Genomic DNA, 16323 nt, shown 5'->3' with positions numbered 1-16323 from the left:
GGAGTAAAAAGTGTAAGCTCTCCTTTAGGGTATATCCTTTTTTAACAGGGAGTGCGCTAGAGGACAGCCGTTTGTCTGCGTTTGAGGCATATTGACTTGCGCCGAGATACACTAACAAAAGGCAAAGGGCAAAGCGCACGCTAGTCATTACACTAAATAGAAAGGAGTAAAAAGTGTAAGCTCTCCTTTAGCGTATATCCTTTTGTAACAGGGAGTGCGCTAGAGGACAGCCGTTTGTCTGCGTTTGAGGCATATTGACTTGCGCCGAGAAACAATAATAAAAGGCAAAGGGCAAAGCGCATGCTAGTCATTACACTAAATAGAAAGGAGTAAAAAGAGTAAGTTCTCCTTTAGCGTATATCCTTTTGTAACAGGGAGTGCGCTAGAGGACAGCCGTTTGTCTGCGTTTGAGGCATATTGACTTGCGCCGAGATACACTAAGAAAAGGCAAAGGGCAAAGCGCATGCTAGTCCTTACACTAAATAGAAAGAGTAAAAAGAGTAAGTTCTCCTTTAGCGTATATCCTTTTGTAACAGGGAGTGCGCTAGACTCAAGCCGTTTGTCTGCGTTTGAGGCATATTGACTTGCGCCGAGATACACTAATAAAAGGCAAAGGGCAAAGCGCATGCTAGTCATTACACTAAATAGAAAGGAGTAAAAAGAGTAAGTTCTCCTTTAGCGTATATCCTTTTGTAACAGGGAGTGCGCTAGAGGACAGCCGTTTGTCTGCGTTTGAGGCATATTGACTTGCGCCGAGATACACTAATAAAAGGCAAAGGGCAAAGCGCATGCTAGTCATTACACTAAATAGAAAGGAGTAAAAAGAGTAAGTTCTCCTTTAGCGTATATCCTTTTGTAACAGGGAGTGCGCTAGACTCAAGCCGTTTGTCTGCGTTTGAGGCATATTGACTTGCGCCGAGATACACTAATAAAAGGCAAAGGGCAAAGCGCATGCTAGTCATTACACTAAATAGAAAGGAGTAAAAAGAGTAAGTTCTCCTTTAGCGTATATCCTTTTGTAACAGGGAGTGCGCTAGAGGACAGCCGTTTGTCTGCGTTTGAGGCATATTGACTTGCGCCGAGATACACTAACAAAAGGCAAAGAGCAAAGCGCACGCTAGTCATTACACTAAATAGAAAGGAGTAAAAAGAGTAAGCTCTCCTTTAGCGTATATCCTTTTGTAACAGGGAGTGCGCTAGAGAACAGCCGTTTGTCTGCGTTTGAGGCATATTGACTTGCGCCGAGATACACTAACAAAAGGCAAAGGGCAAAGCGCACGCTAGTCATTACACTAAATAGAAAGGAGTAAAAAGTGTAAGCTCTCCTTTAGGGTATATCCTTTTTTAACAGGGAGTGCGCTAGAGGACAGCCGTTTGTCTGCGTTTGAGGCATATTGACTTGCGCCGAGATACACTAACAAAAGGCAAAGGGCAAAGCGCACGCTAGTCATTACACTAAATAGAAAGGAGTAAAAAGTGTAAGCTCTCCTTTAGCGTATATCCTTTTGTAACAGGGAGTGCGCTAGAGGACAGCCGTTTGTCTGCGTTTGAGGCATATTGACTTGCGCCGAGAAACAATAATAAAAGGCAAAGGGCAAAGCGCATGCTAGTCATTACACTAAATAGAAAGGAGTAAAAAGAGTAAGTTCTCCTTTAGCGTATATCCTTTTGTAACAGGGAGTGCGCTAGAGGACAGCCGTTTGTCTGCGTTTGAGGCATATTGACTTGCGCCGAGATACACTAATAAAAGGCAAAGGGCAAAGCGCATGCTAGTCCTTACACTAAATAGAAAGAGTAAAAAGAGTAAGTTCTCCTTTAGCGTATATCCTTTTGTAACAGGGAGTGCGCTAGACTCAAGCCGTTTGTCTGCGTTTGAGGCATATTGACTTGCGCCGAGATACACTAATAAAAGGCAAAGGGCAAAGCGCATGCTAGTCATTACACTAAATAGAAAGGAGTAAAAAGAGTAAGTTCTCCTTTAGCGTATATCCTTTTGTAACAGGGAGTGCGCTAGAGGACAGCCGTTTGTCTGCGTTTGAGGCATATTGACTTGCGCCGAGATACACTAACAAAAGGCAAAGGGCAAAGCGCACGCTAGTCATTACACTAAATAGAAAGGAGTAAAAAGAGTAAGCTCTCCTTTAGCGTATATCCTTTTGTAACAGGGAGTGCGCTAGAGAACAGCCGTTTGTCTGCGTTTGAGGCATATTGACTTGCGCCGAGATACACTAACAAAAGGCAAAGGGCAAAGCGCACGCTAGTCATTACACTAAATAGAAAGGAGTAAAAAGTGTAAGCTCTCCTTTAGGGTATATCCTTTTTTAACAGGGAGTGCGCTAGAGGACAGCCGTTTGTCTGCGTTTGAGGCATATTGACTTGCGCCGAGATACACTAACAAAAGGCAAAGGGCAAAGCGCACGCTAGTCATTACACTAAATAGAAAGGAGTAAAAAGAGTAAGTTCTCCTTTAGCGTATATCCTTTTGTAACAGGGAGTGCGCTAGAGAACAGCCGTTTGTCTGCGTTTGAGGCATATTGACTTGCGCCGAGATACACTAACAAAAGGCAAAGGGCAAAGCGCACGCTAGTCATTACACTAAATAGAAAGGAGTAAAAAGTGTAAGCTCTCCTTTAGGGTATATCCTTTTTTAACAGGGAGTGCGCTAGAGGACAGCCGTTTGTCTGCGTTTGAGGCATATTGACTTGCGCCGAGATACACTAACAAAAGGCAAAGGGCAAAGCGCACGCTAGTCATTACACTAAATAGAAAGGAGTAAAAAGTGTAAGCTCTCCTTTAGCGTATATCCTTTTGTAACAGGGAGTGCGCTAGAGGACAGCCGTTTGTCTGCGTTTGAGGCATATTGACTTGCGCCGAGAAACAATAATAAAAGGCAAAGGGCAAAGCGCATGCTAGTCATTACACTAAATAGAAAGGAGTAAAAAGAGTAAGTTCTCCTTTAGCGTATATCCTTTTGTAACAGGGAGTGCGCTAGAGGACAGCCGTTTGTCTGCGTTTGAGGCATATTGACTTGCGCCGAGATACACTAATAAAAGGCAAAGGGCAAAGCGCATGCTAGTCCTTACACTAAATAGAAAGAGTAAAAAGAGTAAGTTCTCCTTTAGCGTATATCCTTTTGTAACAGGGAGTGCGCTAGACTCAAGCCGTTTGTCTGCGTTTGAGGCATATTGACTTGCGCCGAGATACACTAATAAAAGGCAAAGGGCAAAGCGCATGCTAGTCATTACACTAAATAGAAAGGAGTAAAAAGAGTAAGTTCTCCTTTAGCGTATATCCTTTTGTAACAGGGAGTGCGCTAGAGGACAGCCGTTTGTCTGCGTTTGAGGCATATTGACTTGCGCCGAGATACACTAACAAAAGGCAAAGGGCAAAGCGCACGCTACTCATTACACTAAATAGAAAGAGTAAAAAGAGTAAGTTCTCCTTTAGCGTATATCCTTTTGTAACAGGGAGTGCGCTAGACTCAAGCCGTTTGTCTGCGTTTGAGGCATATTGACTTGCGCCGAGATACACTAATAAAAGGCAAAGGGCAAAGCGCATGCTAGTCATTACACTAAATAGAAAAGAGTAAAAAGAGTAAGTTCTCCTTTAGCGTATATCCTTTTGTAACAGGGAGTGCGCTAGAGGACAGCCGTTTGTCTGCGTTTGAGGCATATTGACTTGCGCCGAGATACACTAACAAAAGGCAAAGGGCAAAGCGCACGCTAGTCATTACACTAAATAGAAAGGAGTAAAAAGTGTAAGCTCTCCTTTAGGGTATATCCTTTTTTAACAGGGAGTGCGCTAGAGGACAGCCGTTTGTCTGCGTTTGAGGCATATTGACTTGCGCCGAGATACACTAACAAAAGGCAAAGGGCAAAGCGCACGCTAGTCATTACACTAAATAGAAAGGAGTAAAAAGTGTAAGCTCTCCTTTAGGGTATATCCTTTTTTAACAGGGAGTGCGCTAGAGGACAGCCGTTTGTCTGCGTTTGAGGCATATTGACTTGCGCCGAGATACACTAACAAAAGGCAAAGGGCAAAGCGCACGCTAGTCATTACACTAAATAGAAAGGAGTAAAAAGTGTAAGCTCTCCTTTAGCGTATATCCTTTTGTAACAGGGAGTGCGCTAGAGGACAGCCGTTTGTCTGCGTTTGAGGCATATTGACTTGCGCCGAGAAACAATAATAAAAGGCAAAGGGCAAAGCGCATGCTAGTCATTACACTAAATAGAAAGGAGTAAAAAGAGTAAGTTCTCCTTTAGCGTATATCCTTTTGTAACAGGGAGTGCGCTAGAGGACAGCCGTTTGTCTGCGTTTGAGGCATATTGACTTGCGCCGAGATACACTAATAAAAGGCAAAGGGCAAAGCGCATGCTAGTCCTTACACTAAATAGAAAGAGTAAAAAGAGTAAGTTCTCCTTTAGCGTATATCCTTTTGTAACAGGGAGTGCGCTAGACTCAAGCCGTTTGTCTGCGTTTGAGGCATATTGACTTGCGCCGAGATACACTAATAAAAGGCAAAGGGCAAAGCGCATGCTAGTCATTACACTAAATAGAAAGGAGTAAAAAGAGTAAGTTCTCCTTTAGCGTATATCCTTTTGTAACAGGGAGTGCGCTAGAGGACAGCCGTTCGTCTGCGTTTGAGGCATATTGACTTGCGCCGAGATACACTAACAAAAGGCAAAGGGCAAAGCGCACGCTACTCATTACACTAAATAGAAAGAGTAAAAAGAGTAAGTTCTCCTTTAGCGTATATCCTTTTGTAACAGGGAGTGCGCTAGACTCAAGCCGTTTGTCTGCGTTTGAGGCAAATTGACTTGCGCCGAGATACACTAATAAAAGGCAAAGGGCAAAGCGCATGCTAGTCATTACACTAAATAGAAAAGAGTAAAAAGAGTAAGTTCTCCTTTAGCGTATATCCTTTTGTAACAGGGAGTGCGCTAGAGGACAGCCGTTTGTCTGCGTTTGAGGCATATTGACTTGCGCCGAGATACACTAACAAAAGGCAAAGGGCAAAGCGCACGCTAGTCATTACACTAAATAGAAAGGAGTAAAAAGTGTAAGCTCTCCTTTAGCGTATATCCTTTTGTAACAGGGAGTGCGCTAGAGGACAGCCGTTTGTCTGCGTTTGAGGCATATTGACTTGCGCCGAGATACACTAACAAAAGGCAAAGGGCAAAGCGCACGCTAGTCATTACACTAAATAGAAAGGAGTAAAAAAAGTAAGCTCTCCTTTAGCGTATATCCTTTTGTAACAGGGAGTGCGCTAGAGGACAGCCGTTTGTCTGGGTTTAAGGCATATTGACTTGCGCCGAGATACACTAACAAAAGGCAAAGGGCAAAGCGCACGCTAGTCATTACACTAAATAGAAAGGAGTAAAAAAAGTAAGCTCTCTTTTAGCGTATATCCTTTTGTAACAGGGAGTGCGCTAGAGGACAGCCGTTTGTCTGCGTTTGAGGCATATTGACTTGCGCCGAGATACACTAATAAAAGGCAAAGGGCAAAGCGCATGCTAGTCATTACACTAAATAGAAAGGAGTAAAAAGAGTAAGTTCTCCTTTAGCGTATATCCTTTTGTAACAGGGAGTGCGCTAGAGGACAGCCGTTTGTCTGCGTTTGAGGCATATTGACTTGCGCCGAGATACACTAATAAAAGGCAAAGGGCAAAGCGCATGCTAGTCATTACACTAAAAAGAAAGGAGTAAAAAGAGTAAGTTCTCCTTTAGCGTATATCCTTTTGTAACAGGGAGTGCGCTAGAGGACAGCCGTTTGTCTGCGTTTGAGGCATATTGACTTGCGCCGAGATACACTAACAAAAGGCAAAGGGCAAAGCGCACGCTAGTCATTACACTAAATAGAAAGGAGTAAAAAGTGTAAGCTCTCCTTTAGCGTATATCCTTTTGTAACAGGGAGTGCGCTAGAGGACAGGCGTTTGTCTGCGTTTGAGGCATATTGACTTGCGCCGAGATACACTAACAAAAGGCAAAGGGCAAAGCGCACGCTACTCATTACACTAAATAGAAAGGAGTAAAAAGAGTAAGTTCTCCTTTAGCGTATATCCTTTTGTAACAGGGAGTGCGCTAGAGTCAAGCCGTTTGTCTGCGTTTGAGGCATATTGACTTGCGCCGAGATACACTAACAAAAGGCAAAGGGCAAAGCGCACGCTACTCATTACACTAAATAGAAAGGAGTAAAAAGAGTAAGTTCTCCTTTAGCGTATATCCTTTTGTAACAGGGAGTGCGCTAGACTCAAGCCGTTTGTCTGCGTTTGAGGCATATTGACTTGCGCCGAGATACACTAATAAAAGGCAAAGTTCAAAGCGCATGCTAGTCATTACACTAAATAGAAAGCAGTAAAAAGTGTAAGCTCTCCTTTAGCGCATTTCCTTTTGTAACAGGGAGTGCGCTAGAGGACAGGCGTTTGTCTGCGTTTGAGGCATATTGACTTGCGCCGAGATACACTAACAAAAGGCAAAGGGCAAAGCGCACGCTACTCGTTACACTAAATAGAAAGCAGTAAAAAGTGTAAGCTCTCTTTTAGCGCATTTCCTTTTGTAACAGAGAGTGCGCTAGAGGACAGCCGTTTGTCTGCGTTTGAGGCATATTGACTTGCGCCGAGATACACTAACAAAAGGCAAAGGGCAAAGCGCACGCTAGTCATTACACTAAATAGAAAGGAGTAAAAAGTGTAAGCTCTCCTTTAGCGTATATCCTTTTGTAACAGGGAGTGCGCTAGAGGACAGCCGTTTGTCTGCGTTTGAGGCATATTGACTTGCGCCGAGATACACTAATAAAAGGCAAAGGGCAAAGCGCATGCTAGTCATTACTCTAAATAGAAAGGAGTAAAAAGAGTAAGTTCTCCTTTAGCGTATATCCTTTTGTAACAGGGAGTGCGCTAGACTCAAGCCGTTTGTCTGCGTTTGAGGCATATTGACTTGCGCCGAGATACACTAACAAAAGGCAAAGGGCAAAGCGCACGCTAGTCATTACACTAAATAGAAAGGAGTAAAAAGTGTAAGCTCTCCTTTAGCGTATATCCTTTTGTAACAGGGAGTGCGCTAGAGGACAGCCGTTTGTCTGCGTTTGAGGCATATTGACTTGCGCCGAGATACACTAATAAAAGGCAAAGGGCAAAGCGCATGCTAGTCATTACACTAAATAGAAAGGAGTAAAAAGAGTAAGTTCTCCTTTAGCGTATATCCTTTTGTAACAGGGAGTGCGCTAGATCAAGCCGTTTGTCTGCGTTTGAGGCATATTGACTTGCGCCGAGATACACTAATAAAAGGCAAAGGGCAAAGCGCATGCTAGTCATTACACTAAATAGAAAGGAGTAAAAAGAGTAAGTTCTCCTTTAGCGTATATCCTTTTGTAACAGGGAGTGCGCTAGAGGACAGCCGTTTGTCTGCGTTTGAGGCATATTGACTTGCGCCGAGATACACTAACAAAAGGCAAAGGGCAAAGCGCACGCTAGTCATTACACTAAATAGAAAGGAGTAAAAAGTGTAAGCTCTCCTTTAGCGTATATCCTTTTGTAACAGGGAGTGCGCTAGAGGACAGGCGTTTGTCTGCGTTTGAGGCATATTGACTTGCGCCGAGATACACTAACAAAAGGCAAAGGGCAAAGCGCACGCTACTCATTACACTAAATAGAAAGGAGTAAAAAGAGTAAGTTCTCCTTTAGCGTATATCCTTTTGTAACAGGGAGTGCGCTAGAGTCAAGCCGTTTGTCTGCGTTTGAGGCATATTGACTTGCGCCGAGATACACTAACAAAAGGCAAAGGGCAAAGCGCACGCTACTCATTACACTAAATAGAAAGGAGTAAAAAGAGTAAGTTCTCCTTTAGCGTATATCCTTTTGTAACAGGGAGTGCGCTAGACTCAAGCCGTTTGTCTGCGTTTGAGGCATATTGACTTGCGCCGAGATACACTAATAAAAGGCAAAGGGCAAAGCGCATGCTAGTCATTACACTAAATAGAAAGCAGTAAAAAGTGTAAGCTCTCCTTTAGCGCATTTCCTTTTGTAACAGGGAGTGCGCTAGAGGACAGGCGTTTGTCTGCGTTTGAGGCATATTGACTTGCGCCGAGATACACTAACAAAAGGCAAAGGGCAAAGCGCACGCTACTCGTTACACTAAATAGAAAGCAGTAAAAAGTGTAAGCTCTCTTTTAGCGCATTTCCTTTTGTAACAGAGAGTGCGCTAGAGGACAGCCGTTTGTCTGCGTTTGAGGCATATTGACTTGCGCCGAGATACACTAACAAAAGGCAAAGGGCAAAGCGCACGCTAGTCATTACACTAAATAGAAAGGAGTAAAAAGTGTAAGCTCTCCATTAGCGTATATCCTTTTGTAACAGGGAGTGCGCTAGAGGACAGCCGTTTGTCTGCGTTTGAGGCATATTGACTTGCGCCGAGATGCACTAATAAAAGGCAAAGGGCAAAGCGCATGCTAGTCATTACTCTAAATAGAAAGGAGTAAAAAGAGTAAGTTCTCCTTTAGCGTATCGGCCTTTTGGCTAAGATCAAAGTGTAGTATATCCTTTTGTAACAGGGAGTGCGCTAGACTCAAGCCGTTTGTCTGCGTTTGAGGCATATTCACTTGCGCCGAGATACACTAACAAAAGGCAAAGGGCAAAGCGCACGCTAGTCATTACACTAAATAGAAAGGAGTAAAAAGTGTAAGCTCTCCTTTAGCGTATATCCTTTTGTAACAGGGAGTGCGCTAGAGGACAGCCGTTTGTCTGCGTTTGAGGCATATTGACTTGCGCCGAGATACACTAATAAAAGGCAAAGGGCAAAGCGCATGCTAGTCATTACACTAAATAGAAAGGAGTAAAAAGAGTAAGTTCTCCTTTAGCGTATATCCTTTTGTAACAGGGAGTGCGCTAGATCAAGCCGTTTGTCTGCGTTTGAGGCATATTGACTTGCGCCGAGATACACTAATAAAAGGCAAAGGGCAAAGCGCATGCTAGTCATTACACTAAATAGAAAGGAGTAAAAAGAGTAAGTTCTCCTTTAGCGTATATCCTTTTGTAACAGGGAGTGCGCTAGAGTCAAGCCGTTTGTCTGCGTTTGAGGCATATTGACTTGCGCCGAGATACACTAATAAAAGGCAAAGGGCAAAGCGCACGCTAGTCATTACACTAAATAGAAAGCAGTAAAAAGTGTAAGCTCTCCTTTAGCGCATTTCCTTTTGTAACAGGGAGTGCGCTAGAGGACAGGCGTTTGTCTGCGTTTGAAGCATATTGACTTGCGCCGAGATACACTAACAAAAGGCAAAGGGCAAAGCGCACGCTACTCATTAAACTAAATAGAAAGGAGTAAAAAAAGTAAGCTCTCCTTTAGCGTATATCCTTTTGTAACAGGGAGTGCGCTAGAGGACAGGCGTTTGTCTGCGTTTGAAGCATATTGACTTGCGCCGAGATACACTAACAAAAGGCAAAGGGCAAAACGCACGCTACTCATTAAACTAAATAGAAAGGAGTAAAAAAAGTAAGCTCTCCTTTAGCGTATATCCTTTTGTAACAGGGAGTGCGCTAGAGGACAGGCGTTTGTCTGCGTTTGAAGCATATTGACTTGCGCCGAGATACACTAACAAAAGGCAAAGGGCAAAGCGCACGCTACTCATTAAACTAAATAGAAAGTAGTAAAAAGAGTAAGTTCTCCTTTAGCATATATCCTTTTGTAACAGAGAGTGCGCTAGAGGACAGCCGTTTGTCTGCGTTTGAGGCATATTGACTTGCGCCGAGATACACTAATAAAAGGCAAAGGGCAAAGCGCACGCTACTCATTACACTAAATAGAAAGGAGTAAAAAGAGTAAGCTCTCCTTTAGCGCATTTCCTTTTGTAACAGGGAGTGCGCGAGAACAGCCGTTTGCGTTTGAGGCATATTGACTTGTGCCGAGATACACTAACAAAAGGTAAAGTGCTAAGCGCCTGCTAGTCCTTACTCTGAATAGAAAGGGGTAAAAATAAAGCAAGCTCTCTTTTAGCGCATTTCCTTTTGTAACTTGGAGTGCGCTAGGGGACATCTCACTTCTTTTTCACTCCCATATAGGCTTATTCGTGTTCGCATTCTAACTTGTGGTCCTCCGCCCTTGTGTTCTTGCTCTTGTCAACATGCGCCAAATTATTGGCGCCTTAAACAAGGTGTCTCCACTATCGGCCTTTGTTGTCAATGCAGTATAATGCGTTCTGACTAAATCGTGGCTTGTGCACAGTGACGCCGGGACTCGCTCAAAGATTTGCTTTAATACTGACAGCGCATGCCGTGCAATCCCATATTAAGGTTATCGCGATTGAAACCTACTCCTGTTTACCATATAGCAACAGTGCTCTTTCCCTGTTGTGTAAGTTGTTTACAAGTGCCTCAAGGCCGCTGGCTTCTGTATTTTTTGAACAGGTTGTTCCCTGTAGTCAGCATAGTCATCTTGAAGGCACACGTCGGGAAAGTATACTTCATCAATGACACCTATCCCATTCCACCAAACCCCGACTACGATAATCTAAACCATTTCCACTTCTTCAGCCTGGTAAGTTTGTCTCTATGCATTAAAATTTGTCAGCATGCTGAGTGAGAACACCACTTCTGCCTCTTCATTATAAAAAATTCCTTAGACGACCTATAAACTGTCTCTATACGTTTGTCTATAAAGTATGTATACTTTCTATAGACAAATCCTTTAGACTACTCTATAGCCAATACAAACCTCATTGATTGTCTATATAAAATCTATAGATTTGTGGCTGTGCGCGACTTATTTGTCTATAAAACTCAATATACTATCAATATAGAAAAAGAAATATATATATATATATATAGGAAGGCAATCGCGTATATAAAATAAAATCAATAGAAAGTCTATTGACTATTTCTATAAGAGAGCTACCTGCATCCTGTGCTTGAATAACTAGTAGGCGTTGTGGCCAGAGCACACAGCTCCGTGGTCATGCCCGTTAAGAAACTGCTCATCTAAGCCTGGATATTACCTGGGGCCACTTGGAGGAGGTTTGCAGGTGGAGGAGTCTGCAAGAAGCGACTGAAACGTGCATATTCGTCCTCGTTAACTTCAGAAAGGTTGAAGTGCAATTTTCATTTATTTCTCGGATGCTTTAACTATTCATTTTTCATACTCATCAACCGTCTCAGAGTTCGTAACTTCTGCACAATTTTTCTGTCCGCAGGTGACGAGACACTCGGGTAACATTAGAGTTTTTGGCTTATCAGACCACAGGATTTTTATACCGGGCTATATGGGGGGAGTTTTTTCATTGGTGGGATCGAACAGCTCTTGTCCCGAGCGCACAAGGATGCTTGCTTCGCAGATGCTGTTGGAAAGAACCTTTACAATCTGTTCATTCAGTATTCATCATGTCCTTCACGTGTGCTTGATTGCTCTCGATTGTTCAAGGCTGAGTGCAGAAAATCGGAGTCAAATGAAAGGGGACAGACGACAGTACTTACTGTGGGTATCATCATCAGCAGCAGCAGCCTGACTACGCCCACTGCAGGGCAAAGGCTTCTCCCATGTCTCTCCAATTAACCCTGTCCTTTGCCAGCTGCACCCACCTTATTCCTACTAACTTCTCAATCTCATCCTCCCACCTTGCCTTCTGCCACCCCCGGCTACTTTTGCCTCCTCTCTAAATCCACTCCCGTTACCCGTAAGGAGTGTCGGTTATCTTGCGTTCGCATTACATGCCCTGCCCAAGCCCATTTCTTCTTGATTTCGACTAGGATGTCATTAATCCGCGTTTGATCCCTCACCCACTCTGCCCGCTTCAAGTCTCTTAACACTGCACCTATTATTTTTCTTTTCATGGCCCGCTGCATTGTCCTTAACTTAAGCTGAACCCTTATCGTTAGCCTCCATGTTTCTGCACCGTGTAGGTGAGTACTGGTAATGTCTGTTGTACACTTTTCTCTTGGGGGATACTGGTAAATTGCCATTCATGCTCTGAGAAAACCAGCTATATGCGCTCCACCCCATTCTTATCGTTCTAGTTATTTCCCTCTCAGGATCCGGTTCAGCGGTCACTACCTGCCCTAAGTAGACATATTCCTGTACGACTTCCAGCACCTCGCTGCCAATTGTGAACATAGCGAAAGTTAAATTACGTTTTACTGGTGGTCGCCTCCTTTCGACTACAACGAGTCCTCGTCCCAATCAACTGTCTTGCGCCTGGTTTATAAGATGAAAAGAACACTGGTAATGGAGACCATAAAGTAACAAGATCAGGTGTACGATAAGGTCGCTGGTATCATTGTGATGACATCAACGACTATCCTGTCCTATCCTTCTAGTTTTTTTTTATAATTAGCTCATTTCACTCATCCCGCCGTAGCATGTCCAGCATTCCTGGACAAAAATTTTGAATATTGGAACATTTTTTGTAACTGGTACTGGTATGAAAATATTGAACATAATGGCCGTTCATCCTATGCGTAGTAAAATCCTTTTAAAGTTTTTATCGCTCGCATCGACTAGTTAAGACTGCCATAGACAACCAATGGGGAACGTTTTTGACGATAGCAAAAGCCTTAATAGCAAAAAAATTTCTGAATCAGATTCATAACAGCGCGACAGACGGGACAAGGAAGAGGAGACACAACACACAGCGCTGTGTGTTGTGTCTCCTCTTCCTTGTCCCGTCTGTCGCGCTGTTATGGATCATCGTCAGCACCAACTCGCCCAACAACTGGTATTCTGAATCAGCCCAGGCAATATAGGCGGATATATTGATTTTTACATTAAAAGATTACAGTATATGAAAAAAATACTCATTCATATAATCTTCCCCGTTGAAAAATGAGTTTTTCCAGACTTGCTGTGTATGAGACCTATCTCGTCAGGCTCCATCTTGCCTGTCCTCCGTCTCCAGACCAGCATCAAGCCGATCGTTGACAGCCTGGATGACATCACGTCTGGAGGTCGTTTTCTGATGCTCTCGCTGGCAATGTACGCACGCGCTACACGCATGAACAACTTCGACGGCAAAACCCTTATCCCGCCATGCAACGTCTCCCTTTTTGACTATGCAGGGGTAAGTGCAGCTACTTTATCCCCCTTTTTGATGGCTGCTGTCTGGTACCACTTATGGTAGCGGTTTCCGCACAACCCGAGGAAAGAAAATGGCTACAAGTGCAATAATTTTAACAAACTTTTGCTGAGCGGACAAATGTTCTGCAACCCTGCTGCAAGAGCCACCTTTGATGCTTTGTATAGCCTGGATGGAGCCTACCCTTAAAAGATTTCTTTAGACAGTCTATAGACTGTGCATGAACTTCTGTCTATAAAGTCTATACACTGTCTATTGACTAATGCTAGACAATAGTCTATAGGCAATACAAATCCTATAGACAGCCTAAAGGCAATCTATAAATTTAAGGTCATACACTTTTAGTAGGCTTTTGTCTACACACTCTATAAACTATGACAAAAGAAAATATATATAGGTATGCTTTAGAGTCTATAAGCAATTTATAGAAAATATACGGACCGTTCTTGTGTGGTGCGCGTTATCTACTTATCATGGCCAAGATTCCCACTGGATGGTCCCAAAAACTTTCCAAGTACTGCCTCACAAAACGTCAATGCAATACCTTAAAATTTAATCTGCCGCACCAAAGTGTGGCCACAGTTGCTGAAATGATGGCCGTGTTAAGGCGGCCGGATGATGTACAGGGTGATTCAAAAGTCGCGGATACGGAGTAAAAACACCTATATGGGAGTAAAAAGGAAGTAAGCTGTCCTCCAGCGCACTCCCCTTTTACAACCTTTTCCCATAAAACTCCGAGACTGATTTAATTAAAACATGCGTTTAACATTGAAATCATTTAAGCATCACCCCTTCTAAATACTCTCACATGCCGTCTATACGCAGCTTCCAACGCTTCGTGAGGTGTTGAAAACAACTGGAAAAGGCTTCTTTTGGCAGGGCTGTCAGCTACTTTGTCGTGACGTCTTGAATGGCCTCCCTGATCCCCATCCAGCGATCTTTTAGGGCTCTCTTCACACGAGAAAACAGAAAAAAATAGCATGGGGAGGCGTCAGGCGAGTATGGCGGATGGGGAAGTGCTGTAACGCTGTGCTTGCGAGAAATTTTGTCACGCTGAGAGCAGTGTGCGGACTTGCGTTATCGTGGAGAATGATTCATGGTCACGTGACCGTGAATCGGTGACCGCCAACATTTGGAACGAACTCGTGGTGTTTGACACTTCTGGCATCGAAAAAACTATCAGCATCGTCTTTGCTTTGGTCTTCTGTCCCCGCACTTTTCTCGACGCCGGAGAGCTTGTGGACCGCCATTCGGCGCTCTGCCTCTTTGTTTAAGGATCGTATAGAAAACACCATGCATCGTATTCAGCAATCATGCTGTCGACGAACGAAGCATTCTTCTCTGCCTCGGAGAACAAATCAGCGCTCACTGATGTCCGCGTGTCCTTCTGGTCCTTTGTGAGGGAGTGCGGCACCAGTCTGGCATTCAGCTTTCGTTTCCCCCAAGTGCTCACGCAAAATTTATTGGCATGTTGTCTTACTACTGTCGAGAGCATCTCATAGCATGCGGACTGTAATCGTGCGGTCTTGCTGTACGACTTCCCTGATCCGGCTCATGTTGTTTTCATTCCGTGAGGTTTAAGGGCGCCCCCTGTTTTGTGTCGTCTTCCGCCGACATTCTTTCCGAAACGAACCTCTTGTGCCACTCGAAAACTCGCGCCCGCGATGTCTCGTTGCCGTAAGCGTCACGAAGGAGCTCATACGTCTGTGTGGCTGTCTTGGCAAGCTTCACACAGAATGCCATGTTTACACGCTGTTCGAGGTGGACGTCCATCTCTCCACATTCACCCCCAGTAGAATGCGCAAACGATGGATAAATGGATGGATGTATGTATGTATGTATGTATGTGCGTGCGTGCGTGCGCGTGTGTGTGTGTGTGTGTGTGTGTGTGTGTGTGTGTGTGTGTGTGTGTGTGTGTGTGTGTGTGTGTGTGTGTGTGTGTGTGTGTGTGTGTGTGTGTGTGTGTGTGTGTGTGTGTGTGTGTGTGTGTGTGTGTGTGTGTGTGTGTGTGTGTGTGTGTGTGTGTGTGTGTGTGTGTGTGTGTGTGTGTGTGTGTGTGTGTGTGTGTGTGTGTGTGTGTGTGTGTGTGTGTGTGTGTGTGTGTGTGTGTGTGTGTGTGTGTGTGTGTGTGTGTGTGTGTGTGTGTGTGTGTGTGTGTGTGTGTGTGTGTGTGTGTGTGTGTGTGTGTGTGTGTGTGTGTGTGTGTTTAGAAGAACTTCTTGTTGGGCAAGTTGGTACATTGCTTTTGAAGAAACCATGTTGCGCATAAAAAGACAACCACAGGAAAGGCCAAAGGTACAGAAAGAGCGCAAACTATCAGCTGGGTTTATTTGTGCGAAAGTGCCATATATATGCAAAATCACATCAAAATAACAAGGAGGTTGAGAGAGGGGGTATATCCAAGCAACTCCTGTTTTCCAATCCAAGCACGCGCTTTATCCAAGCACGCGTTTTATCCAAGCACGCGCTGTTTTGTTGTTACTTTTGCCTAGTATTTTAATCTGCTTAAGCAAAGGCTCGCATCCACTGCAATCAAAGCAATGAGCAGGCAAGTTAGCTCCTTCCTTATTCCGAATGGATCGGGCATGTTCCCCTGCGCGTTCATTCACGCAACGGCCTGTTTGGCCCACGTAGGCACATCCACACTTGAGTGGGATTTCATACACCACACCAGTGGCACATTTAACGAACGTCTCAGCATGTTTGATGCCGCATCCACTGCCTCTAGTTCCTTGGGTGCCGGTTCTCGGGCACAAGGCTGCGAGTTTCCGTGGGGCAGAAAAAACGACAGAGACGCCATGCCTCTTGGCCACTTTTTTTACATTGTGCGCCACTTTGTGTATGTATGGCATCACCACGATCTTCTTTTTTGGCGGCGGCACATCCACACTACCTCGATTTCTTCTTTTTATCTTCCTAAGAAGATTCTCGGCCACGGCTGATATGACATCGCAGGGGAAGCCGGCTGAAAGCAACCTTTCAATTTGATTATTAAACTAATATGCATTGCATGCGGGCATGACTTGGCGATGGCAGATTCCAGGCACGAGCTTGCAATTGCTCTTTTGACTACCTTAGAATGCGCAGAGTCCAACGGTAGTAGCTCTTTCTTTGCTCGTGGGGCATAGTGCCAGCAGGTGTGTTGTGAGCCGAAATTCAGGTTGATATCTAAAAACTGCAACGACCCACTAGAAGGAAGTTCATGCGTGAAGGTCAGACCTCGCCCATACTGTCTAAAGGCAGTTAAAATTCTACTCACTGAATCA

At 44.2% G+C, this 16323-nt stretch overlaps 1 protein-coding gene across 1 annotated transcript in view; it reads left to right on the top strand.

Moving 5' to 3' along the window:
• LOC144110612 (uncharacterized) overlaps positions 1-16323 on the top strand; it is a gene marked incomplete in the record, with an annotated part of 168692 nt that overhangs the window by 143025 nt on the left and 9344 nt on the right. Inside the window, 2 exon segments of the mRNA XM_077643637.1 lie at positions 10403-10530; positions 12881-13042. Of these exon segments, the coding sequence (XP_077499763.1) occupies positions 10403-10530; positions 12881-13042 (290 nt within the window).

The sequence above is a fragment of the Amblyomma americanum genome, chromosome 11, assembly GCF_052857255.1.
Source record: "Amblyomma americanum isolate KBUSLIRL-KWMA chromosome 11, ASM5285725v1, whole genome shotgun sequence".
Lineage (NCBI taxonomy): Eukaryota > Metazoa > Arthropoda > Arachnida > Ixodida > Ixodidae > Amblyomma > Amblyomma americanum.
This window is presented reverse-complemented; position numbering and strand designations above follow the sequence as displayed.